General features: G+C 37.9%; 6 protein-coding genes across 9 annotated transcripts; 5 read left to right on the top strand and 1 right to left on the bottom strand.

Annotated features, from left to right (window-relative positions):
- Nucleotides 1-1,001: 1,001 nt before the first annotated feature.
- On the top strand, nt 1,002-5,388 carry LOC116002272 (probable protein phosphatase 2C 35). Of its 3 annotated transcripts, none has more exons than XM_031242376.1 (6): nt 1,002-1,345; nt 1,500-2,707; nt 3,623-3,754; nt 4,376-4,566; nt 4,664-4,732; nt 5,169-5,388. In XM_031242376.1, the coding sequence occupies exons 2-4, from the start codon at nt 1,811-1,813 to the stop codon at nt 4,472-4,474; spliced, it is 1,128 nt and encodes a 375-aa protein (XP_031098236.1). In that variant the 5' UTR covers nt 1,002-1,345; nt 1,500-1,810; the 3' UTR covers nt 4,475-4,566; nt 4,664-4,732; nt 5,169-5,388. The 3 variants fall into 3 exon arrangements, with proteins under 3 accessions (XP_031098236.1, XP_031098234.1, XP_031098235.1); XM_031242374.1 differs by having other exon boundaries at nt 4,372-4,566; XM_031242375.1 differs by lacking the exon at nt 1,002-1,345 and having other exon boundaries at nt 1,384-2,707; nt 4,372-4,566.
- Nucleotides 5,294-6,760, bottom strand: LOC116002274. The gene is made up of 4 exons (XM_031242377.1): nt 6,517-6,760; nt 6,368-6,413; nt 6,237-6,284; nt 5,294-5,821 (listed from the first exon to the last, which is right to left on the bottom strand). Exons 1-4 carry the CDS (start codon nt 6,739-6,741, stop codon nt 5,754-5,756), a joined length of 387 nt encoding a protein of 128 aa, XP_031098237.1. The 5' UTR covers nt 6,742-6,760; the 3' UTR covers nt 5,294-5,753.
- Nucleotides 6,761-8,364: 1,604 nt separating this feature from the next.
- LOC116002311 (putative E3 ubiquitin-protein ligase RF298) lies at nt 8,365-12,357 on the top strand. Of its 2 annotated transcripts, none has more exons than XM_031242414.1 (3): nt 8,365-8,495; nt 9,109-11,254; nt 11,554-12,357. In XM_031242414.1, exons 2-3 carry the CDS (start codon nt 9,116-9,118, stop codon nt 12,094-12,096), a joined length of 2,682 nt encoding a protein of 893 aa, XP_031098274.1. In that variant the 5' UTR covers nt 8,365-8,495; nt 9,109-9,115; the 3' UTR covers nt 12,097-12,357. The 2 variants fall into 2 exon arrangements, with proteins under 2 accessions (XP_031098274.1, XP_031098275.1); XM_031242415.1 differs by having other exon boundaries at nt 11,502-11,638.
- A 722-nt stretch (nt 12,358-13,079) lies between these two features.
- LOC116001529 (putative TrmH family tRNA/rRNA methyltransferase) lies at nt 13,080-16,272 on the top strand. The gene is made up of 4 exons (XM_031241407.1): nt 13,080-13,428; nt 13,964-14,065; nt 14,223-14,349; nt 15,601-16,272. The coding sequence occupies exons 1-4, from the start codon at nt 13,210-13,212 to the stop codon at nt 15,816-15,818; spliced, it is 666 nt and encodes a 221-aa protein (XP_031097267.1). The 5' UTR covers nt 13,080-13,209; the 3' UTR covers nt 15,819-16,272.
- Nucleotides 16,273-17,261: 989 nt separating this feature from the next.
- On the top strand, nt 17,262-19,914 carry LOC116001737. The gene is made up of 4 exons (XM_031241668.1): nt 17,262-18,535; nt 18,658-18,865; nt 18,982-19,111; nt 19,579-19,914. Exons 1-4 carry the CDS (start codon nt 17,688-17,690, stop codon nt 19,836-19,838), a joined length of 1,446 nt encoding a protein of 481 aa, XP_031097528.1. The 5' UTR covers nt 17,262-17,687; the 3' UTR covers nt 19,839-19,914.
- Nucleotides 19,915-21,300: 1,386 nt separating this feature from the next.
- Nucleotides 21,301-22,280, top strand: LOC116002614 (protein DMP2). The gene has a single exon (XM_031242780.1). The coding sequence runs from the start codon at nt 21,390-21,392 to the stop codon at nt 21,936-21,938; it is 549 nt and encodes a 182-aa protein (XP_031098640.1). The 5' UTR covers nt 21,301-21,389; the 3' UTR covers nt 21,939-22,280.
- Nucleotides 22,281-23,031: the final 751 nt, after the last annotated feature.

Here is a 23,031-nt window from a genome sequence, read left to right as displayed (position 1 = left end):
AAAAAATAAAAATAATGCTACTTTTTCCTACTAACTTTACCTTGTAGTACAACCTTAGGTTGCTCTTTTGATTGTTTGATTAGAGTAATATGCGCTAATTCTTGAAAAAAGTCTATTAGTCATTTACAATCATACGATTTATATTGGTGAATAAGAATTGACCTGAACTACCTCGTTCGCCTAAGCACACATTCTCTCGTACCTAACAAAGGAACAATAAACACTTCCAACTTAAATTGAGAAAAGACAACAATGATATCTAATAACGTTAATTATCTAGGGTCTAGGGACAATACACTACGTTGATGTCTAATGTCAAGACCATATGTTGAATTGTGGGTTAAATTAGTGCGGCTTCATATATCAAGAACTCTTAGTATACAAGATGTTTTTAGATTCTATAGTCGGGAAGCTCTAGACAGGTTGGGATACACTTAGAGTTTTCAGGTCCAAAAGTCCATTCTTTTAGGGAGCAAATTAGCCTGTATAGTATTAAATTAGGAGCACATGTCGAGATTTCGTCGACAAGAGTATGTGACATCCAACTATTGGTTGATTACGCCACATGCCTAATCCGAGATAACTTGAGATGATGGAATGGTTGAAGAGATCGACAGTTCACATGATACCCACTTGTCAAGATCAGCCTCCTGATCTCGCCAGTCAAAAAGAGCGATGTAACAGTCGAAAACATATATATACACTATGTATATCCCTATCAATACTATCTAATTCATATGTGTATTAACTTCTCTATATGCATGGTTGATGTTTTTGACTTTACAATTAGACAAAAAAAAAGTTGGATGTAAATTGTGTTTTTCCTTTTGAAAAGTGGGTAAAAATTAAATAGAGAGTTTGTTAGGACTTTAGGGGGAGAAAAGGGAGGAAAGTGTGCATTTTTCATTTTACCCCCCCCCCCCCCCCCAAAAAAAAAAATTGTCTTTTTCCTTTGTCTAATTTCTCTGCTCCATTGGAGGTAATGCACAAATGGCCATCTCATGCATGAGCAACAGCATGATGGATGGTACCTCACACGCATAAAAACCAAAAAACCCTTTACCAAACCTCATTTTCCCAATCCCCAAATCCCTTAATTTCACAATTTCATATCCCATTTCTCCCCACATTAGCAAAAATGTAATGAATAACATCTCATAAATATCTGTATCCCAATCTTCTTTTCCAGGATTATTTTGCCCAATTTTCATTTTCTATGCCTGGAAAGAGACCCCACAAACCCAACACCTCCTGTCCTCTTCTGCTTACATTTCTTTACATGATCACCTCAGAATCGTCCCTATCTGTTGCATCTCCGTGTTGATCTTTTTCTTCATTTTACGGAGTAATTTTTATGTTATTTTTTATTAAATTATAATATATTAATATTTCCCCATTCATCCTCTTTTCCCTCCTTGATCATTTCTTCTGGATTGTGTTATTCTAATCTTGATGAATTTTCTTGTGAATTAACTTTTTCTTCTGTTGATATTTCCTAGGGTTCTTTGGTATCATCAACAAATGGCTTTGCTTGGAAACCCATATTTCTGAAGCAGCATTACAATTTGGAGAATACCCAGTTGCATATTTCTGAACAAGAATTCTGTTTATCTCTGGGTTTTGATTCCAGTGGATCATCCATTGAATGCCCATATTTTAGTGGGCATGCTGCAATTTAGTGCATACCCATTTGTCCATTTTCATTGAGAATTTTGATTCTCTGCAGTTTGAGGGCTTTTGTTTCTGTCAAGATTGTTCACAAATAGTTGGTGGTGGGGGGTTGTGTGGGTACTTTAATTTGGGTTGAGAAATGGGATGTATTCATGGGAAATGTTGTTGTAAACACCCTAAATCTTCAGATGGGGATAACAGGGAAAATTTGGGTAAAAAACATATTTCTGCAGTTTGTTCATCATGTGTTGCTCATGTGCCTTCTGAGAACTTGAAGTTAGAGTGTTCTGTTCTTACACAGCGCGGTTTTTACCCCGAATCCCCTGAGAAGGAAAATCAAGATTGCTATTGTGTTAACACGCAGCTACTGGATAATCCAAATGTGCATTTCTTTGGTGTGTTTGATGGGCATGGGCAGTTTGGTACAGAATGCTCGGTCTTTGTTAAGGATAGGTTAGTGGAGATTATGTCAAATGATCCTACATTGTTGGATGATCCTGTCAAGGCTTACAATTCTGCGTTTTTAACGACTAACGAGGAGCTTCACAATAGCAGTATAGATGATTCTATGAGCGGGACAACTGCTATAACGGCTCTACTTGTTGGGAACATGTTGTATGTTGCAAACGTAGGTGATTCACGGGCGGTGCTAGCTGTTAAGGAAGGGAATAGAGTTGTGGCTAGAAACTTGTCCTCTGACCAGACTCCTTTCAGGAACGACGAATGCAACAGAGTGAAGCTTTGCGGGGCTAGAGTTCTGAGTGTCGATCAAGTAGAGGGACTTAAGGATCCAGAAATTCAGTCATGGGGTGATGAGGAGAAGGACGGCAGTGATCCACCTAGGTTGTGGTTTCAAAACGGGATGTATCCCGGGACTGCCTTTACACGGAGCATTGGGGATAGTATAGCAGAGAAAATTGGCGTTGTTGCTACTCCCGAGGTATCAACAGTACAGCTAAACGCTAATCATCCCTTTTTTGTAGTTGCAAGTGATGGCGTCTTTGAGTTCCTCTCCAGCCAAACCGTGGTGGACATGGTGAGTTCAATAATGTTTAATAGAATACCGTTATGTATTTTCCTCTATCATGTGATTCTGTGCTTTCAAACTGATAATGTGGCATTTAGCTTTCCTTGTTGATCAGTATGTAATATGCATATCTACATTTATTAAGTATTCCAAGTTCATTGCAACTTGTCAATTGTAAATAGTTGATTACATTGTGGAGTATTTACATTTTTTAATCTAGAGATGTCTGTATTCCTGTTCAACTACTTTGAAATGGTCCTAACAAGATGCATTTAACAGATGATGCATATGTATTATGACAAGATTTGATCAAAATTCAGACAGTGGTATCAAACACTGATGAGTTTTGCTAAAAGAAAACTAACCCTTTTTTTTGCCCGCACGGACAGCTCAGTTGGTTCCTGGGTAGCGATTATGGACAAGAACACATGATCGAGTCCTGACAGCCGTAGTGTAGGAGTTTCATCCAATGTGGTGGTCTCTTTGTAGGCACTAGGCACTGGTCCTCCCACCTAATAGGTCATTGAGTCACCGTGATTTACTTCTCCACTATCTGTCAAGCTGGGGTGTGGGGGGCGAGGGAATTTTTGCAAAGTAACCCTTGTTTTGAAGAATTCATGTTAAAAGAATGCTTCATGATGTGCTCTGAAATTGGACATTTAATTTGCATTTAATGCATTCTCCATTGCACATAATGAAGTTTATTGAATTTAAGCTAATGACAGAATAACAAGGAATATTTAAGGTAACCAATTTACTGCATATAATATTTGGGAAATTTTTCCATTAGGGCCAAAAATTTTCTGGATCTTCAGGTTGGTTGAATCAACCTTGATTCATGCTTTTTCCCTCAAAAGTAGTCATCTGGTAGGATTATTCTTGGATCTCCATGACTAATTTATCATTTACATTCATTTCTTGTAGGTAAGCAAATACCCAGATCCAAAAGATGCATGCTCAGCAATCGCTGCAAAATCATACAAAAGATGGCTACAGCATGAAACCCGAACAGATGATATAACAATCATCATCGTATATATTAAAGACTTATTCCATGTATGAGAATGGCAGATCAAATTTTTTATGCAAACTTATTTTCTCCTTGTGACAACTTCATTTGTGCAGTTGTGCTTGCTCTTGAATATCTGATAAGTTGCTATAGAGTGCTGGTTGTGATTATTACTAGGTTTGGCTTTCACTTTGATAGGCACATCTAGGACAGCACATAGTTCTATATTCTCAATTTTTTTGAAGAAATGAAAAATTGGAGAAGGGAAAATAGAGAATACGTTTACTTGTACACTTCTCCAATCTATTTTATTGAAAAACTGGAGAATTGAAGTAAACGCAATTATGTTTTTCAATGTGACTAGAGGATTATACATTGGCCAATGACCTTGGCATGAAATGACTTTCCCATATGGAAAGTCATGGGTTCGAGTCTCAGTGGGGGCAATATTGACTCTTTGTGCTTCAGTAGGTTGAGAAAATAGTTATGGCAGATACTACATTGTAACAGAGTCAGTAGTACTAAAAAGAGCTCTAAATACTACTTGTGGCGAAGATCTCAAATATGCTCCTGTATCGTCCATCTTCCAATTGCTTGATTGAAGCCATGTTTTTCTGTACTGCTTTGTTTTATAATTGCTATTATATTCTTAAACTTGTGATAGTCAGGTGTTAGAACCACTGACTGCTGTGAAGGAAATGGAGAAGGGGAAATGGTGTCTGAAGTATTTTACACTCCTCCGGGATCGGAAGCTTCTCCACCGGTGAGAAGTGGTATCTCTGAACTGCAGTCTTATCATCCAACTGTATCGCTATATCAATCTTCACAAACCGTTATTCCATAGCTGACCATCTGACCTGTGAGTTTCAATCATCTTCTCCCGGTTTTCTTTTCTGCGTTGGAGGGTTATTGCTTGGTTTCTAGCTTACCCCGCCTATTTCGTATTTTCATTGCAGTAACTGAACCAATAGACAGTCATGAATTTACACTTCTTCCTGTTTTCATGTGCATAAAAGGCTGAAATGGTAATCACCTTTGTCTTTTAAAATGCAAAAAGCATTTTCTACTTGAGAAGCTCATTACACACAATTCTTGGTTTCTTTGATTAGAGGAGGCACTTTTGGTCCTTCAACTTTTGTGGTGTTTCCACTTGTAGCTCTCAACTATCATTTTTTCACTACTAGCCCATTGGCTTTGAATTTCTTTCCACTTTTAGTCCTTTCAAGTTTCCGGCCAAACACATGCTGTGCACATATCGGTTTCAAACGATGTTTGGGCAGAAAACTCACAAGATTGACTAAAAGTGGTAAAAGAATTCAAAGCCGAAGGATTGATAGTGAAAAAAAATGATAGTCGAGGACTATAGGTAAAAATGCCACAAAAGTTAAAAGGACCAAAACTCCAAGTTCACAATGCATATTCTTGGGGTGAATAGATTCTTTGACTGAGTATTCATGGCAGGTGGCTGGCTGGAGCTGGGAAGGCAGGTGCATGAAATTGGCAGTGAAACCTATTCTTCTTTTCTTTTTCTGCAAATTCTCTGCCCATGGACTTAGCCTCTTAGTGATATATGTATTATGAAGTCATTTCCCAACTCTATGTATGCCTTATCTGTTATGTATAACACCAAGAAGTAGCTGATTTCAGCACATGAAAGCTGTTGAAAATGGTTCTCAGTGGATTAGACTGAACACATTTCTTTTTCCTATTTCACAATCTTCTAACTAACTAACTATAACTAAAGATATCTTATGAAATAATGGAAACCCTGCAAATATCCTCTATGACAGTAAACATGAGGTATATTATACTTTTGTAAGTTGTAACAATAAAACACTCCTATGTAGTACTCCATATTTAAGTTGAGATCAATCTTCGAGTGACGTGGGAAACCCGCAATCACTATCTGAGGGTGTGCACGGGATAAATCCTGTCTTGTGACCCTAGTCGGCAAAAGACCACAAGAAGGCAAACCAGCTTAGGTTGCCCATAACTTACCAGCAATAGGTCACTCCCCGGTTAGAAGTCGAACTTGTAACCTTGTGGTTACCAAGTCAACAACTTGACCAACTTGATTGGATTGCCCCAATTGGGATCAACCTTCTTCTGTAGATCTGTAATGTATCAGTAGGCACTGTCAGGCCAATTAATTCACTGTCCATTACACAGCAACAAATGAACAAATGGAACATTTTTCTATCTGCCAGTAATCAAAAATACCACAAAGCCCAACTAGAAATGAGAATGACCACATGCAGCAACTTCATAATATCACAATCATCAAAACACAGACACTCTGTATAAAAGAGACAAGTAGTAGACAATCATATTTTTCATTGGCTCAATATTCTGGATATACATATTATTCAAACAATTAATCCATGCAACATTATTCTGCAAAGTAATGAACTGAAGATCCCTTTCTATACTAATCTGCATTGAAATTCATCATCTCTAGAGATATCAGTCTGTCAAAACCTAATTCTCAAATCAAATGTGAAAAGGAAAATTTGTTTAACAGTCAACTACCCTTCCTGTTCGTTCTCTTCTCATTGCAAGCCTTCAATGCTTGAACTTCTGCAATAATATACTAAAATTTCACCACAATATACTAGAAACTTACAAATTCGAACTAAAAGTTATTATTTTAAAAAAATTACTCTGTTGACAAGACTTCCAGTTACGGTTGCTTTCAACAAGGCAATCCTGCACATAACAAAGGATCATCAGTTCCATTTTAGGGTTTCGCATTCCTTTTTTCACTGTAAATATACAAAATAACTTCTTAAAAAAAAAAAGATTTGAACACCTGTAAGGCTAGGTAAACAGCAGAGCACTCTTGGAGTTGCTTCACGGTATCGTCGTCTTCGTCCGCATCTATCTGGTGGAGCGGCGGCGCGGGCGGAGTCGGGTTCGGGCTTGGATGTTGGGCCATCTTCGCGGAATCAACCACGGTATCGTCGTCTTCGTCCACATCCATCTGGTGGAGAGGCGGCGCGGGCGGACTCGGGTTCGGGCTTGGTTGTTGGGCCATCTTCGCAGAATCAACCTTGGTGTTGGTGAATGTCAAATAACAATTTTTTTTTTTTTTGAGAAATGTCAAAATAACAATTAAATTCATGAATGTTAAAGAAAAATAATTAAATACTTAAGCTCAACTCAATTCTCTTTTTTTTTTTTAAATAAAATATTATTGACTTTGTTGCAATATAGTATCTGTTCATTTTTTTAAAGCAAAAATCTCAAAATATATTATGATAACGAAATAAAATTGAGGGGGGAGGGGGGGGGGGACTGCATCCCAGTACAAACTGTTCGCCTGTGAGTAGGTTGCTGAAGCTAAAGAATGAGCTAGCATATTAGCAAAACGTGGAATTAAATGAACAGAAAAAGCCTCAAAATCTAGCATTATGTTCCTACATTCACGGATGTAAATGCCAACATAGGACCTATCTTCAACCGAGGTAGTGTTCAGGTCATGTGAAAGAGTAGAGCAATCCACATGCAACTATGCAAGCGGACCGAAAGAACCCCATGATTCTTGAGCCAAGACAAAACCTCATTGCATGCTAAGGTTTTAGCCATCATAGGATTGGTACACCGCATCAGTGGTCCATTAGTTGTAGCAACAAAACTCCCTGCCGTAGTCAAGATGATCGCACCATATGATGCCTTACCCGTACGTGACTCAAAACCAGCATCTGCGAAGCAGTGCATTGCAGCAGGTTGTGAAGATGGCGTGGCAGGATGGTGAACGGTGAGAGTAACAACCGACACTATAGTATCTGTTCATAATTACTTTCTCAACCCACTGAAACACAAATAGTCGATATCCCATTTAAAAAAGTCACTTTGTGCCACTAGATCACAAGTCCATTGACTTATCTATTGCTCCCTATTAACTCCAAATTACTTGTCATATTATACTATCTCATATTTTTTATTGTATAATTGATGCTATAAAATATCAAATACTAATTTTAACTCCAAATTACTTGTCATATTATACTATCTCATATTTTTATTGTATAATTGATGCTATAAAATATCAAATACTATTTTTTTTAAAATAATATTGTGTTTTATTTTAGAAAAACTCCCTAGTTGCCACCTGTCACCATTTGTCACCTACGATTGTCGTCTTTTTTAGACAAAAAGAAGATAACCGATGATCACCGTCTTCTTTAGGCGTAAGAAAGTAACGGACAACCACCTTCTCAATCAAAGAAGATAATCGATGCCAATTGCTTTCTTGTCACTGTTGTCATTCCCTCGATCTTCTTATAAAAAAAATCTTGACAAATTATTAGAAAAAAAAAGACGGGCAATCAAAATATATTTCGTTATCACATTTTTACCGATAATCTATTATGAATATAATATAGGAGAGATGGACCGAAACTTTTAGCTACTTAATATAAAAACGTCCTTTTAAATTAGAGCACAATATAATTTCATATTTTTTTTACCACATTATTCTATGTTATGTAATTTATAGCTTTTTATTTGTTTCCCTTAGTATAGAAAAACAAAATAAAATAAGATTTTTAATTATTTGTTGTAAGTAAATAAAAAACTTATAGTAAGCAAAACAAAATAAATAAATAAAATTCCTAAAATTGAGTGATAAAAAGTATAATACATGGGGGAGGTTCTCAGTCCTTGAAAAGCTGAAATATTGAAAAAAGAAAACAAAAGCAAGAAACCGAGCTATCGATTCTGTCTACTCACCGATGCTCTCAGATTGATCTCACCTTTAATTGCTCTTATATCCGTAGCTCGAATCCGGTATGTATTCGTCGAATAATCCGAACAATTAATCTGTAAATAATCACAAATTGTTTTGATTCACAGCGATCTTTTAATGTGATGAACAATATTGTTGATTGGATTCTGTAATTTGTTTAAGAATTAAATAGTTCGATCTATCGGCTGGTTTTGATGATTGATATGAATTCAATTTGATTGGAAGTTTAATGGTCTGGTCAGGTGAATGGATTCACTATTCAATATTCATTTCTGTTTGTTTTTTAAATTTTATTTTTCATTGGTTTATAATTCAATGTATGTTATGGCTACTGGTGTTGTTGCTGATTGGGATGCTTACTGAATTCATGTGTGCAACGGTGTTCTAGTCGTGTTGAGAATTTGAGATTGGATAGTTCATATAGTATGTGTTTGGAATCTGGATTTAGGCTCAGTGACAGCAGATAAATTCTATCAAAGATGTCTAATCAATCCGTAACTGCCAAGAGTTGGGTTTAAGTTTTGATAGTGCCAGAAGTGAAATGTCAGAATCTATCATCTATTTATGTGTTATATATGAAAATGATTGTATCTTTTTATGATATATTTATATTAAGTTGATGAGCTGATGCTATGGGAGATATTTACTCTGCAGCTAAGGAATGGCATCAATGGTTGCCAAGGCGTGTAGTAATAATGCCACTCAAATATCGGCACTTGTGACAGTTTCGGAAAAAGGAAGTAGGAATAAGAGGAAATTCAGGGCCGATTCACCTTTATGTGATCCGAATAAGATAACCTCTGCTCCTCAGAATGAATTCACAAGCTACAAATTTTCTGTGGATAAATTTGGAATAATCCCAAGTTTTGTGGGATCCAATGGGTGTGATACATGCAGTGTTAAAAATGATACTTCAGAAGTTTTGAAACTTGACATTGGATTGTCGTGTGCGGTAGGGTCATCAGAAGCTGGTCCAAGCCGGCCAAGAGAGGAACCTGAAGTCACTGAAGAGTTCCATGATGCTGACTGGAGTGATCTCATAGAATCTCAGCTAGAGGAGCTCATACTGAGTAATTTGGATGCAATTTTCAGGAGTGCAATCAAGAAAATAGTGGCTTGTGGTTATAGCGAAGAGATTGCAAATAAGGCTGTTCTGAGGTCTGGTATTTGCTATGGGTGTAAGGACATTGTGTCAAATATAGTGGACAATACTTTAGCATTTCTTAGGAATGGCCAAGAGATTGATCTATCTGTGGAGCATTATTTTGATAACTTGCAGCAGATGGAAAAGTATGTCTTGGCTGAGTTAGTTTGTCTTCTGCGAGAAGTTAGGCCGTTTTTCAGTACTGGTGATGCAATGTGGTGCTTGTTAATATGTGACATGAATGTGTCCCAAGCTTGTGCAATGGACAGTGATCCTTTGAGTAATTCGGTTTTGAATGGGGTGTTAAATCACAATCCCTCAGCTTTTGTGCAACCTCAGTTGAAAACAGACGGTAACAATGCTGAATCCAACACAGTTATTCCTTGTAAACCAATCCCTTCAGTTTATTGTCCATCTGAAACACCAAATGTAGATTCAGACGGGCATAGGTCTCAGTCGGGAGCACCCACAGCTGTAGGCATGCAACATGCAAAGCCCCAATCTTCCTTTGTTCTCAATGGACTTATCACAGAGAAAGAGTCTTCAAATTCTTTGTTTGACACTGCTGATAAGTCCTTCAGTGCAGCGGCAACATCCCATCCTTCTGCTGCAGATGAAAAGTTTGTGGGCAATAGAAAAGTTTCAGGAACCACTAGGAGGGAGTATGTACTCAGACAGAAGTCCATTCATCTGGAAAAACACTACAAAACTTATGGTTCTAAAGGGTCTAGAGCGGGAAAAGTCAGTGGTTTTGGTGGTTTAATTTTGGATAAGAAACTGAAGTCTGTGGGTTGCCCTGCTGGTTTGAATATAAAGAATGCCTCACTAAAGTTCAACAAGTCTGCAGTTGCTGTGTCTCAAGACAATGTAAACCATAATTGCTCTACAAATAGTGATACTGTATTTCCTTCAACATCGTTGTTTGGTTCAGACACAACTAATGCCACCTCTGCATTACTTAAACCAAATATCCCATCTTTGTTGCCACCTACCAATACCTTACCTGCGCAACCAATGGCGGATACGGAACTCTCCCTCTCATTGCCTGCCAAGTGCAGCTCCATCCAGGTGCCTACTTGTGGTTATGCTGTGACAAACGAAAAACGCCTTAATCAATGGGCTGCCCAGGACAAGAAAGATGAAATGATTCTAAAGCTGGTGCCCAGGGTTCAGGAATTGCAGGGTCAGCTCCAAGAGTGGACAGAGTGGGCAAATCAGAAGGTCATGCAAGCTGCTCGTAGATTGAGCAAAGACAAAGCTGAGCTTAAGACACTCAGGCAGGAGAAAGAAGAAGTTGAGAGGCTCAGAAAAGAAAAACAAACTTTGGAGGAAAACACTATGAAAAAACTGACAGAAATGGCGAATGCCTTGGGTAAGGCTAGTGGACAGGTAGATCGAGCTAATGCTGCTGTCCACAGGCTTGAAGTTGAGAATGCTGTGTTGAGGAGGGAGATGGAAGCAGCGAAGTCACATGCAGCACAGTCGGCTGTGAGTTGTCAAGAGGTATCAAATAGAGCCAGGAAGGCACAATTAAAGTTCCAGTCTTGGGAGAAGCAGAAAGCAGTGCTCCAGGATGAACATGCTGCTGAAAAGCGTAAGTTGACTCAGCTGCAACAGGAATTGGAGCAATCCAAAGAACTTCAAAGCCAACTGGAGGTATGTCTACTTAAAATTTTTAACTGATACTCTGTATAATAATAAAAAAGATAAAGGAAACAGTTGCGAGTGTACTGTTGTTCTCTTTAATTTAATCTGATGCAGAAGATAATATTCGGTACATCTTCTAAATCTGTTGGAATCATCCCTAAAAAATTATTAGAATTGTTGCCAACTCATCTCCTATAAGGGTGAGATTGCAGTTGATGGCATCTTTGGTTCATGAAGTATTGTTGTTATCATATAGGATGTCCTGCTGAGAAAGTATTTGTTCTCATTGGAAAGCTGAAATCTGACAGGCTAAATGGAAGCAGGAAGAAAAGGCAAAAGAAGAACTACTTACACAGGCCATCTCTCTAAGAAAAGAGAGAGAACAGATTGAAGCTTCATCCAAATCCAAAGAAGATTTGATCAAACTGAACGCACAAAGCAACTTGCAGAAGTACAAAGATGATATCGAGAAGCTAGAAAAGGAGATATCCCAGTTGAGGCTGAAAACTGACTCATCAAAAATAGCCGCTCTTAAAAGAGGCATAGATGGAAGCTATGCAAGCAAGCTTACAGATTTCAGAAATCCTCCAGTGATGAAGGAAACCCATATATCTTATATCTCCAGGTTTATGGCAGATTTCCAACACTACCCCAACTCCGGTGGGGTGAGAAGAGAACGCGAGTGCGTCATGTGCTTGTCTGAGGAGATGTCTGTGGTTTTCCTTCCATGTGCCCATCAGGTGGTATGTACAACATGCAACGAGCTCCACGAGAAGCAGGGGATGAAAGATTGTCCTTCCTGTAGGAGTCCAATCCAGCAGCGTATTGGGGTACACTTCGCACGCTCCTAGTTTGTATACAGACAGAAATGAGTTAGTCTTCAAAATAATGATTCAAAAAACTACTACCTAAGAATAATGCATTTGGTCGACCCCTTTCAAATGCTATTACAGGTTACAGTTGAGCTTGTGTCCTATGATTTGTTTCAAAGTTAGAAAAAGAAAAGGTTTCTGTCAAAATATGGGGTTGTAAATCATGGTTCCCCTTTTCCTCTCAATAAAACTTGTTTCATTCATTTTACACCTTTGTTAATATGAGAATTTTTTTACCAATACACAAGCTTTGCTGCTTTTGCTAACTATTTTATTGAAGTATAGATTGCTCTTAGCAGCTACATGTGTGTCTCCACATGCAGAATTTTGCTTGGAAAACCTCAAGCAGCTCTCATCTTATCTGTTTGCTAGTATCTTATTCTCATTCTTGCATTTGTAAATAATTTTGAAGTAAACAGATTGTTAGTATAACTACAATACTACTCTGTACAAAGTTAGAAGATTGGAAGGGGCAATTTTAGTTGAGCCGACAGAGTTCTATTATTGACATTCTTGATTTAAGCTAGTCAACTATGAGTAACATAGACTAGTCTTTTTGTCGGCTAGGGTCATAATTTTTCGGGTACCCTTAGTGCAATTTACCTATAGTGGCTCAGTGGCTACAAAAAAAAAATGTTTTGTCAAAATTATAATGTGCACCTTGGAGTACTACAATTCATTTTTAGCATGTTCATTATATTTTAAATTTTTTGATACATATTTATTTTTAGTGTATTGAAAGTCAATATGAACTTATTGTATACTCAAAATGAACTTGCAATATCAACCAAAAAAAAAAAACAAAAAAACTGAATAGGGGGTCCATTTTGTTATGTAAATCTTGGTTCACAGTGTATGGGCCGATTCACCAAGGCCGTAGAAATTGGGCCGAAACTAAGCCCATCCTTCATTTAACTGTTCTAACGACGTCGTACCTCATAGGCCGTCCGATAACTGGCACTTCCTGGCAGAGAGCCGCCGTTCCAACTTCCCAATTAAGCAAGTCAGTGTTCAGCCCTACACGGAGGCGGAGGAGGGGCTGCAGCCACCGCGCGATTGGATACACAGTTTGTTTTACGCAATAAATAATAGATGGAAAATGAGAAGAAAATAGAGAGCTATGTGGTGGTGCACAACATAGCGAAGAGGCATAACGTGGGGACACTAGCTCGCAGCGCCACCGCCTTCGGCGTCTCTGAACTCATTCTAGTCGGCCGGCGTGACTTCAACGCCTTCGGCAGCCACGGCTCCACCTCTCACGTTCGCTTCCGCCACTTTCACTCGCTCTCTGACGCTAAAAACTTCCTCAAGGTACTGTTCATTCTGAGTTAATTTCATTTTTGCTCTAGATTTATAAGTAGGTGACAGTACACTTTTAGTTTTTTATTATCAAAACATTCTCATTTGATCCTATTATTATTGTCGCATGATATTTTTTGTCATCCGTTAAGAAAATCATTGAAATACAGTCAAATACAAGGATATTTCGATTTTTTCTATACAAAGTAGGTTCATCCTCTACATTTTTATGTTTAATTATTTGAAAAAAAAATTAAAATTGAAGACTGAAATGCTTTTATATTTGAAGAAATTTAAATTGTTCTGTTGATGGATGATAAAAAAATGTTCACGCCACAATAATACTAAAGATCAAAAGTCCTTTTTCAAAAATAAATAAATAAAAGTAGACTGTCACCTGTAAATCTAGTACAAAAAAATAGAATTAACTCGTTCATGGAAGAAAATGATCTATTTATTTTTGTTGTACAAGTACAATTTCTTCCCCCTTTTAGATAATAATATATATTTTTTTGCTTTGGATTTTGCGTTAATGTGTATCTATCAGGAGAGAGATTGTGACATATGTGGAGTGGAGATTACGGAAAATGCAATGGCTGTGAATCAGCACCCTTTCAAGAGGAGTACTGCTTTTCTCCTTGGTAATGAGGTATTAATATCCTTAGCTGTCTTTTACAAATTTCAAGTTTTGTGTCAATCTTGCCTTGAAAAGATTCAGTCTTTGATATTGAATGAAGCTCATATGGTAATACATAAATTCATGTTGTAACTCTAATTGTCATGGTTTGGACACAACCATTCTGTAGGGAACAGGGCTTTCAGCTAAGGAATGTGAGATCTGTGACTTCTTTGTTTACATTCCGCAGTACGGGTGTGGAACTGCATCTCTGAATGTCACTGTGGCGGCTTCTATCGTTCTCCATCACTTCGGAGGTAATTGGCATTCTTTTTTAGATTGCGTGTTTAGCGTCCTGACCTTGTGCTGAATTATTCACTGCAATATATTCGTCATCTTAACATTTAGCCTTATTTAATTGCGTAAGTTTGCAGGGATATGATTTTAAGTTTAGATTGAATGTTAAAAGTGTATGACAAAAGGAATGCAATAAAATGATGGCCCATAAAGTGGCAAAGTCAGTCCAAATTCTGATACAATTGCAATGGACTCTGAACTCATAAAATCTGGTTTCAGGATATACACAAATATAGATAAACATGTATGAAATTTATTGTTTAGGTGGAAAGGACGTAATTTCAGAATGATAGAGAACTGAAACTAAAATAGTAGAATGATATAAAAAATGCAGTGTGATGGAAGTTAAAGGGAGGCACCTGAACTACATTAAAGAGGCATTTGTTATCTCTGTTATTCTTCTAGTCTCTAGGTTTATCAACTTGGCTGTCTATATTCAGCTGTTTTGACTTTTGAGTAAGAATGGTGTTAGGGCAAATGTGGAGTAATTGATTACCTAAGAACCACTGTTTTAGACTTATGTTTAGCATTTAGCCTTATTTCATTGTGTAAGTCTGCAGGGATATGATTTTAAGTTTAGATTGAATGTGAGAAGTGTATGACAATTGACAACAAAAGGAATGCAATAACAAGATGGCCCATAAAGTGGCAAAGTTGGTTCACATTCCAATACAAGGGCAATGGACTCTGAACTCATAAAATCTGATTTCAGCATATACACAAATTTACATAAACACATGAAATTTATAGTTGAGGTGGAAAGGGCGTGATTTCATTCTTCAGTGGTGTAACGGCACAGAATGACAGAGAACTTGAACTAAAATAGTAGTTCAGTACTCATAAAAAATTTGCAGTGTGGTAAGAAGTGTGATGGAAGTTGTAACTTCTTTAAAGAGGCAATTTTATCTCTGTTTTTCTTCTAGTCTCTAGGTTTATCAATTTGGTTGTCTATTCAGCTGTTTTGGTTTTCGACTATGAATGGTCTGCAACTATGGAGTAACTTTGATATTTATGCAAGATGACTATTATATCTAATACCAAAATATTACATGCTCTACTTAAAGACATTGTTTTGATTTTAAATATATTTGCTTTTAAAAACCAACAAAACAGTTGTATAAACACTCGATATATGGATGAACATGTAGACATGTAGTTGATCACTATTGTTCTTATAAGGGAATAGCTTTTTGACATTTGATTCTTTTCAGCTTGGGCCGAATTCCCTGAGAGATCTCGTGAAGGGAACAAATATGTCGTTGCTGAAAGACCAACGAAGCAGGGTAAGAGAAATTACTGCATGGAAAGCGCAGAATCTATTGCTGAAGAGCGAAAACTAAAAAAGGAAAACGCTTCAAACGGGTTCTTTGACGAGATTGGAAAAGAAGAATCTCCTTCCAACCTATTAGATACATTGTTTGCTGGCTAGCAAGGGAAGGGAACCCACCAGACTATCTCAACCCAAGCACGTTATAGTTTAAATTCCCGCTCCACAACTTAATCCCGTCATCATCTCCCCTCGTTTTTTGCAGTCAATAGAACCCTAGAAAGTACACAGATACAACCATCCATCCTAAGGGAATGGCAAACCGAGCCATCTGGAATCCAAGGAAAGTTTAGTCGATCAATGAACCGAGCTAAAGATACCAAAAAAGGAGTGCTGTATGACATATGTTCTGTTGTCACACAGGAAATCCTAGATTGTTTTAGCAGTTAGAGCTTAATTTGCTGCAGATATTTTCTATCAGTTGACTTAATTGTTTATGAATCCAAGTTTTGCCAGTATGGTCCTTTGTGAAGTAAACACCTACGCCCAACTACTATGTTGGGCAATGAAATTTGGTACTTTTGTGAACAGAATAAACCATAAATTATCTATCTCACCACCCTTTTGACTTTCTGGGCAGTAGCAGGTAAAGTTGGAAGGAAAAAGAGCATTTGCAAAGTGCAGATTGGAGCAGTAGATTGGCTTGGCAATCTGTTTTAGACCAGACCTCGCATTCAATCACGGGGGCATTAGATCAACCTTCCCAGAATGTGAAGTTAAAGAAATGGAGACTGTCATGTGATGATTGATGAATCATTCTTCTCTGTCTCCATTCATTTGACTAGCTACCATCTACTAGATATTTTATACCACCACTAGTCACATGGCTTCTTCAATTTATTCCATGTGGTGGGACTCTCATTAAAGCAACCATGTGTATGTCTAGAGCAACCTCAATAGCGAATTTTTTGGGGTTTTGAGTGAGGCGGAGGGGAGAGAGGGTAGGAGAGAGAAAAGTGAGTATGTTACGGGAATATAAATTTTTTGTGGGTCGCACTACAAATTTAAAAAAAAAAAAAAACACACAAAAGTTGGTGCGTATCTCGCACACCAGAACGCCCTGTGAGTGTGTGTACTCCACCTTAACTACTTTATTTATTTATTTATTTATTTTCTTTAAAAAAAAAAGCCACTATTGAGATTGCTCTTATAGGAAAATATTGTTTTTTGTGTCTTGGTATTCTCATATCACATGATGTTGCATAATGAGATTGTAGGACTATGAATAGACCTTTCAATTTGATCAAATACTCAAATTACGTTAATGCTTCTGATTATGTGTTTGTGGCATACATCAAAGAAATTACATAACTTAAGGTTGGAGGGTCAACTTGGTATACATGTGTCATGTTAAAGAGTTTTAAGTCAAACTTTCTCTCTCGAATAAGAGTTAAACTCTGTTGGTGTGACTCGAGTTGAAGCCGGATTATGTCTTTGTGGCATGCATCAAAGTATGAAATTACATAACTTAAGGTTGGAGAGTCAAACTTTCTCTCAAATAAGAGTTAGACTCTGCTGGTGTGACTTGAATCGAAGTCAGATTATGCAATTGCAAGATATAAAATATCTTTGGATACTTGTTCCCTTTGCTCTTCATGATGTGGGTTTGCTAGGGAAGAAGTCCATGTTTCATAGGTGGGAGTTGTTGTGGTCTTTCTTGTCACGGAGAAAAGGAGCTCAACAATTTTGGCACCATTTTCAATCCACACCATCAATTCTTGGAGCAGTTGGGATGTTCCTTTGTCTCTTTATCTACTTTTTCTTTGACTCTCCTCACATTTTCCCCCTCCAAGCCCCACATCTCAATAGTTTTAATTTTGTCATTTCCCATTATACTCTTTGTTGTTATGTGTGCTTATTTGAAGCCTTGAGGTCAAGGCTTTGCCAACAAAAAAACATCAATCTTTGCTAACTAACACTCATGTTTTTCCCCTAATCCATTGCAGGCTGCAAAAGAGTTCCCATAATCCCATGCTGTCTAGAGAGCCTTCATGCAACAATTACCTTTCCAGGATGTTGCATGTGCTGAGGAGGAGATTTCGTCGCCTTTTCTCGAGGCTCCGGTTGGTAATGTGGAGGCGCCCGGGGCCTCGAGTCATCATAAGGAGATTCGGGAAGCTGAACCCGAGAAGAACAAGAAGATCCTCAGCTCATTCAAAGCCTGCAGTAGTGCCAAAATCCTCTTCTCTTTCGACCGCCTTTGCTAGGCCTATTCGCCTTGCAACGTTCAACGCTGCATTGTTCACCCTCGCCCCCGCTGTCCCAAAGACTGAGAAATCATCCATTTTTGCTCACGACACCCAAGACTGCTTCAACATAGACACCCTAAATAGTCACCCCAAGAGCATACTAAAAACATCCCCTCTGCACCCCATCCTAAATGACACTGATGATGAGGAGTTCGATTTCCCTAAACTCACAAAACCGAAGCCCCGAGTCTCCATAAACCTCCCCGAGAACGAGATATCGTTGGCACACAACAAGATCATGAACTTGAACACTGCTAGCCTGGGGCCTGTCAGGTCTCCCATATGCTTCCCTGCCATGGCTAGTTGGCTAAACCTCGACGACGGGGGCCTGAGTGTCAGCAGAACCATTCTTGATGTCCTCAAGGAAGTGGATGCTGATGTCTTGGCCTTACAAGATGTCAAGGCTGAAGAAGAGAAAGATATGAAGCCCTTATCTGACCTGGCTCGAGCCCTCGGGATGAATTATGTGTTTGCTGAGAGCTGGGCCCCTGAGTATGGGAATGCAATTCTGTCCAAATGGCCAATCAAGAAATGGAGAGTTCAGAAAATCTGTGATGATAAAGATTTCAGGTATGCTCTGATACCATGTTATTGGGCTATAATGCAGATAGACCAGATCAGACTGAATCCAATCAACCAGCTAGTCTAATGCATGACCTTATAAACTCATATGTTTCTGTCTTATTTTTCAGAAATGTGCTTAAGGCAACAATTGATGTGCCAAAAGCAGGAGAGCTGAATTTCTACAGCACTCAATTGGATCATCTTGATGAAAACTGGAGAATGAAGCAGATAAACGCGATGATCCAATCGAACGATCACCCCCATATTTTAGCAGGAGGACTCAACTCTCTTGATGGCTCAGATTACTCAGCAGAGAGATGGACAGATGTTGTGAAGGTATCACCAGACATTCTTAATTCTTCAATTCAACAACATTAGTCAAAACAGACTGCATTAGTTTAACTTTGGCATCCTTAATTTTTTTTTTTTTTTTTTCATGTTTGAATGATCAGTACTATGAGGAAATAGGGAAGCCAACACCAAAGCTTGAAGTGATGAACTTCTTGAAGGGGAAAGAGTATGCTGATGCAAAGCATTTTGCAGGGGAATGTGAGCCAGCAGTCATCATTGCCAAGGGTCAAAGTACACTACTTTTTTTACCTTAAAACTTCCATAAAGTCTTTCCTCTCACTATTTCTTTTGAGTAACGAGGGAAACATGAATTCACTATTCAAGGGCGTGCAATAGATAAACCTTGCCTTGTGACCCTAACTTGCAAAGAATCAGAAAAAAATAAACCAGCTTAGGTTGCCCATATATGTGTGTACTGGGTGAACCCTGTCTTGTAACCCTAGTCGCAAAAGATCACGACCATCCTAAATTACCCATAGTTGACCGGCTCAAACCAAGAAGGTCAATAGGCTGCTCTCGCTGGAGTTGAGCTTATAACCTTCTGGTTACTAATAAGTCAACAGCTTGATTAACTTGGCTGGTATTCCCCCCTTTGACTAGGTGTTGTTTTCGAGCAATAAATCTGAAGTTGAACTTTCAATTTAAAACTTTTAGTCGAGACAGAACATATCCGTTAATAGTGCTTTTTGACAATGCAGATGTGCAGGGGACTTGCAAGTATGGGACTCGAGTTGATTACATCCTGGGATCACAAGGACTGCCCTACATGTTTGTCCCAGGATCATACTCTGTGGTTTCATCAAAGGGCACTTCTGATCACCACATAGTTAAGGTTGAGATAATGAAAGTACCAAACAGTGGTGAAAAAAACAACAGAAAACACAAGAAATTGCAGCAGAGAGTTGAAAAGATAGCCACTTCTTGTTCTCCTAAAGGATATTGGGAACTAAGCATTTAGATTATCTCTCTGTTCTTTCCAGATCTTTATGTTTCAATATAAAAGCATAGGTTATATGAGTGGTTGATTTTTTTTATTTTTTATTTTTGGAAAGCTTAGGGTATATTATTGAGTTTTGCTACTTCTAATTATATATAACTTTACAATGAGCAATCAAAGATGCACCTAAAAGTATAGGTTAAAACAATTATGTTCATTCTCAACATTGGGTTTTATACTAGTCAACCCAATATAAACCCTACATTAAGACTTTTTTTTTGTGAAGATCAAGTACGCAGGTAAAATAATTGTAAGAATCGGCTCAATTAGAAAGAAAATGATTTTCAATAGTGAGAATGTATCCCCTCCTCTTCCTATGCCCGAACTTTTATACGATTTAACACATTTAATACAAACTATTGCTAATTATTAACTTCTAACAACCAAATAATCATAAGCTAGCTAGATAGTATCAAATGCCATGTTAAATAAAAAATACAAGTAATGTTTGAAGTCTTGGAGATTATGCTACGTGAATTGTTAGGCCAAGGCTAGAAGTAGAAACCTCATCAGCAATAGACATACAATATTATGTCTAGTAGAGGTGTTAATATGGACTAGCTCGCTCCGTTGTTGATTACAATTTTCACAGGTTTTTGTGGGTCAAACCACAAAAAAAAAAAAAAAAAATTAGGAATCTTTCAACCCTAATCCTCCCCACATTGACTAGCTTAAAAAAAATATTAATATTCTCATTGCAATGTAAAACTATCACATCTAGAGTAATAAAATCATTCAATTACAAAATCATTTTAAGGACACAAGATGCTGTTATATCGGGCCAAACTTGTATTTTTTCCAGCCAAAAATTTCTAGCCTTAACGACTTGCAAACTTTGGCCCATCTTGATACCTCAAGTACTTAGACAGTTAGCATTGTATTCGATAACAAACATAAAAGACTTGACACTTGATACATGTTAGTACTTAAAAGAACTATAGGTATGTATAGAAGACTTGAGGCCTAACACATGATACATGCTAGTACTTAACAGACGATAGATATAGAAGACTTGGCGCCTAACACCTGATACATGTTAATACTTAATGGACTATGGATACAGAAGATTTGATGCCTAACACCTGATCGACCAGAAAGAATTTAGCACGTAACATTTATCCAAGGAATCAAGGATGGATAGAGTCATAGAGAACTATACAACTAACGGAACATATAGTTCTCCACCACCATATCCAACCATAGAGATAGCTTGAAGCATGTTGAAACTTGAATTAAAAAAACAGTTTCCCAAGAGTGAAAGCAAATACATTATCACTAATCAGCAACTTCAACTCCAACCAACTCTAAAAGCTCACCTCATACTATATTACTTACAAGTAACTCTTTTCTATTCTCATCTTTGTTCTATATATCTCTGTATATATATATACTCCACGAACTTAATTGTGAGAATACCCAAACCAAAATCCCAAGAAACTTAGTAAAAAATTTTTGTTTTGGTAAATCTACGAGGTGTTCCTGATCTTTTTCCGTCTGTAGAAACTTAGTAAAATGGCTTCGGGGAAAAGCATTCAAGAAAAGACCCTCACCGGCGTCGGAAACCTAATACGCCTCCTCCCCACCGGCACCGTCTTCATATTCCAGTTCCTCAACCCCGTCCTGACCAACAACGGCCAATGCGCCGCCGTGAACAAGTGGCTCTCCGCCGCCCTCATCGCCGTCTGCGGCTTCTCCTGCGGCTTCTCCAGCTTCACCGACAGCTACACCGACGCCCAAGGCCAGACCCACTACGCCGTCGCCACCGCCAAGGGGCTCTGGCCGTCCCCCGGCGACGGCGGCGACTGGTCGGCGTTCAAAATCCGGCCCGGAGACTTCGTCCACGCCGCGTTCACGACGCTGGTCTTCGGCGCGCTGGTGCTCTTGGACCGCAACACCATGGATTGTTATTACCCGGCGTTCGAGTCCACCCAGAAAGTTCTACTCATGGTGTTGCCGCCGGTGATCGGCGCCGTTTCCGGGTCCGTGTTTATGATTTTCCCCAACAGGCGCCATGGCATTGGGTATCCTCAGGAACAGGTTGTCGACAACACTAAATTATAACCTCGGAGTCCTCGAATTCAATTCCCACTACATAGTACATACCAAGATTGCATGAATAATTCCAAACACTAAAATTTCAAAAAAAAAATAAATAAATAAAATTCCAAAACTAAACCTGAAACCATTATTTGAATGTGTGTGTAAACTTAATTCATGTGTAGTAATTTTTTTGAGTGACAGAAAATCTGCAGCTACTGTTAAAAAGTGTGCACGAATGGACCTGACTCATGTATGATGTAGTAATTTAATTTTTTGAGTTATTGTTTGTGAGTGTTTATTTTTAAAATATTATGTATTTAAATGTTGACATGATAATATACTTTAAAGTTTTTTGTGGATTAATCAATCTTTAATTTAATTAGGTTTGCATGAATACTATGCACTATAGTGAGTAATATAGTAGGTATAAGATTAAAGTAAAATAAAAATTAATAGAATAACCCTAGTTAAGATGGTTTAATTTGTTAACTTGTTAATCACAATGTTATAGGTTTGACTCTTATTGGGAGCAACTTATTGGCTGGCCAGGGTTTTAACTCTCGGGTAGTGACTACGGGTACTAATTTGGTAAAAAAATGTTCAATTCATTGTGCATTTTTAATTACAAAATTTTATTTTAGATGAAGCTAGCCCCTCCCAAATCAATATAAGTTGTCTATAGCTGATATAGAAGGTCAATTGGTAAAACTTAGCTTGAAACATAGCTTGTGATTGCCAAGTCAATTGTCCGGTCAACACAGTTAGAGTTGTCTCCTTAATTATAAAACTTGAAGTCTTGAAACTAATCTTATGTAACGTTAAGAGACTGAAAGCATGACTCACTTGTGTTGCAAGAACCCTCTTGGACGATGGACTCTTGATGCTAACCCTCATGGATTGAAAACTCGAGGGAAGCTGACGTGACCCTTGTGTGTAGCTGAACTATTAATTATTACGTACATAGAAGATTAAAACTTTGACATTATCAAAGTCAAATTATATTATTCTTGAGCAAATGAATATAATTTTCGTGAATGATAATATATATGGGGTACTTGTTAACCCTTTTCATCAAAACACTTTTCTAGAATTCTCAAATGTAGCCATTTTCTTA

Source organism: Ipomoea triloba, chromosome 13 (genome assembly GCF_003576645.1).
Source record: "Ipomoea triloba cultivar NCNSP0323 chromosome 13, ASM357664v1".
In the NCBI taxonomy this organism is placed as follows: Eukaryota; Viridiplantae; Streptophyta; class Magnoliopsida; order Solanales; family Convolvulaceae; genus Ipomoea; species Ipomoea triloba.
This window is presented reverse-complemented; position numbering and strand designations above follow the sequence as displayed.

Excerpts from the sequence above, each read along its gene's own strand:
- LOC116002272 (XM_031242374.1), top strand. The coding sequence starts at position 1,811 with ATGGGATGTATTCATGGGAAATGTTGTTGTAAACACCCTAAATCTTCA. Across the intron at positions 2,708-3,622 it reads GCCAAACCGTGGTGGACATG|GTAAGCAAATACCCAGATCC; the intron begins GTGAGTTCAATA and ends CATTTCTTGTAG. Across the intron at positions 3,755-4,371 it reads ATATTAAAGACTTATTCCAT|TCAGGTGTTAGAACCACTGA; the intron begins GTATGAGAATGG and ends AACTTGTGATAG.
- LOC116002274 (XM_031242377.1), bottom strand. The coding sequence starts at position 6,741 with ATGGCCCAACAACCAAGCCCGAACCCGAGTCCGCCCGCGCCGCCTCTC. Across the intron at positions 6,414-6,516 it reads CTGTTTACCTAGCCTTACAG|GATTGCCTTGTTGAAAGCAA; the intron begins GTGTTCAAATCT and ends TGTTATGTGCAG. Across the intron at positions 6,285-6,367 it reads CTGGAAGTCTTGTCAACAGA|AAGTTCAAGCATTGAAGGCT; the intron begins GTAATTTTTTTA and ends ATATTATTGCAG.
- LOC116002311 (XM_031242414.1), top strand. The coding sequence starts at position 9,116 with ATGGCATCAATGGTTGCCAAGGCGTGTAGTAATAATGCCACTCAAATA. Across the intron at positions 11,255-11,553 it reads AACTTCAAAGCCAACTGGAG|GCTAAATGGAAGCAGGAAGA; the intron begins GTATGTCTACTT and ends GAAATCTGACAG.
- LOC116001529 (XM_031241407.1), top strand. The coding sequence starts at position 13,210 with ATGGAAAATGAGAAGAAAATAGAGAGCTATGTGGTGGTGCACAACATA. Across the intron at positions 13,429-13,963 it reads ACGCTAAAAACTTCCTCAAG|GAGAGAGATTGTGACATATG; the intron begins GTACTGTTCATT and ends TGTATCTATCAG. Across the intron at positions 14,350-15,600 it reads CGTTCTCCATCACTTCGGAG|CTTGGGCCGAATTCCCTGAG; the intron begins GTAATTGGCATT and ends GATTCTTTTCAG.
- LOC116001737 (XM_031241668.1), top strand. The coding sequence starts at position 17,688 with ATGCTGTCTAGAGAGCCTTCATGCAACAATTACCTTTCCAGGATGTTG. Across the intron at positions 18,536-18,657 it reads TGTGATGATAAAGATTTCAG|AAATGTGCTTAAGGCAACAA; the intron begins GTATGCTCTGAT and ends CTTATTTTTCAG. Across the intron at positions 19,112-19,578 it reads CATCATTGCCAAGGGTCAAA|ATGTGCAGGGGACTTGCAAG; the intron begins GTACACTACTTT and ends TTGACAATGCAG.
- LOC116002614 (XM_031242780.1), top strand. The coding sequence starts at position 21,390 with ATGGCTTCGGGGAAAAGCATTCAAGAAAAGACCCTCACCGGCGTCGGA.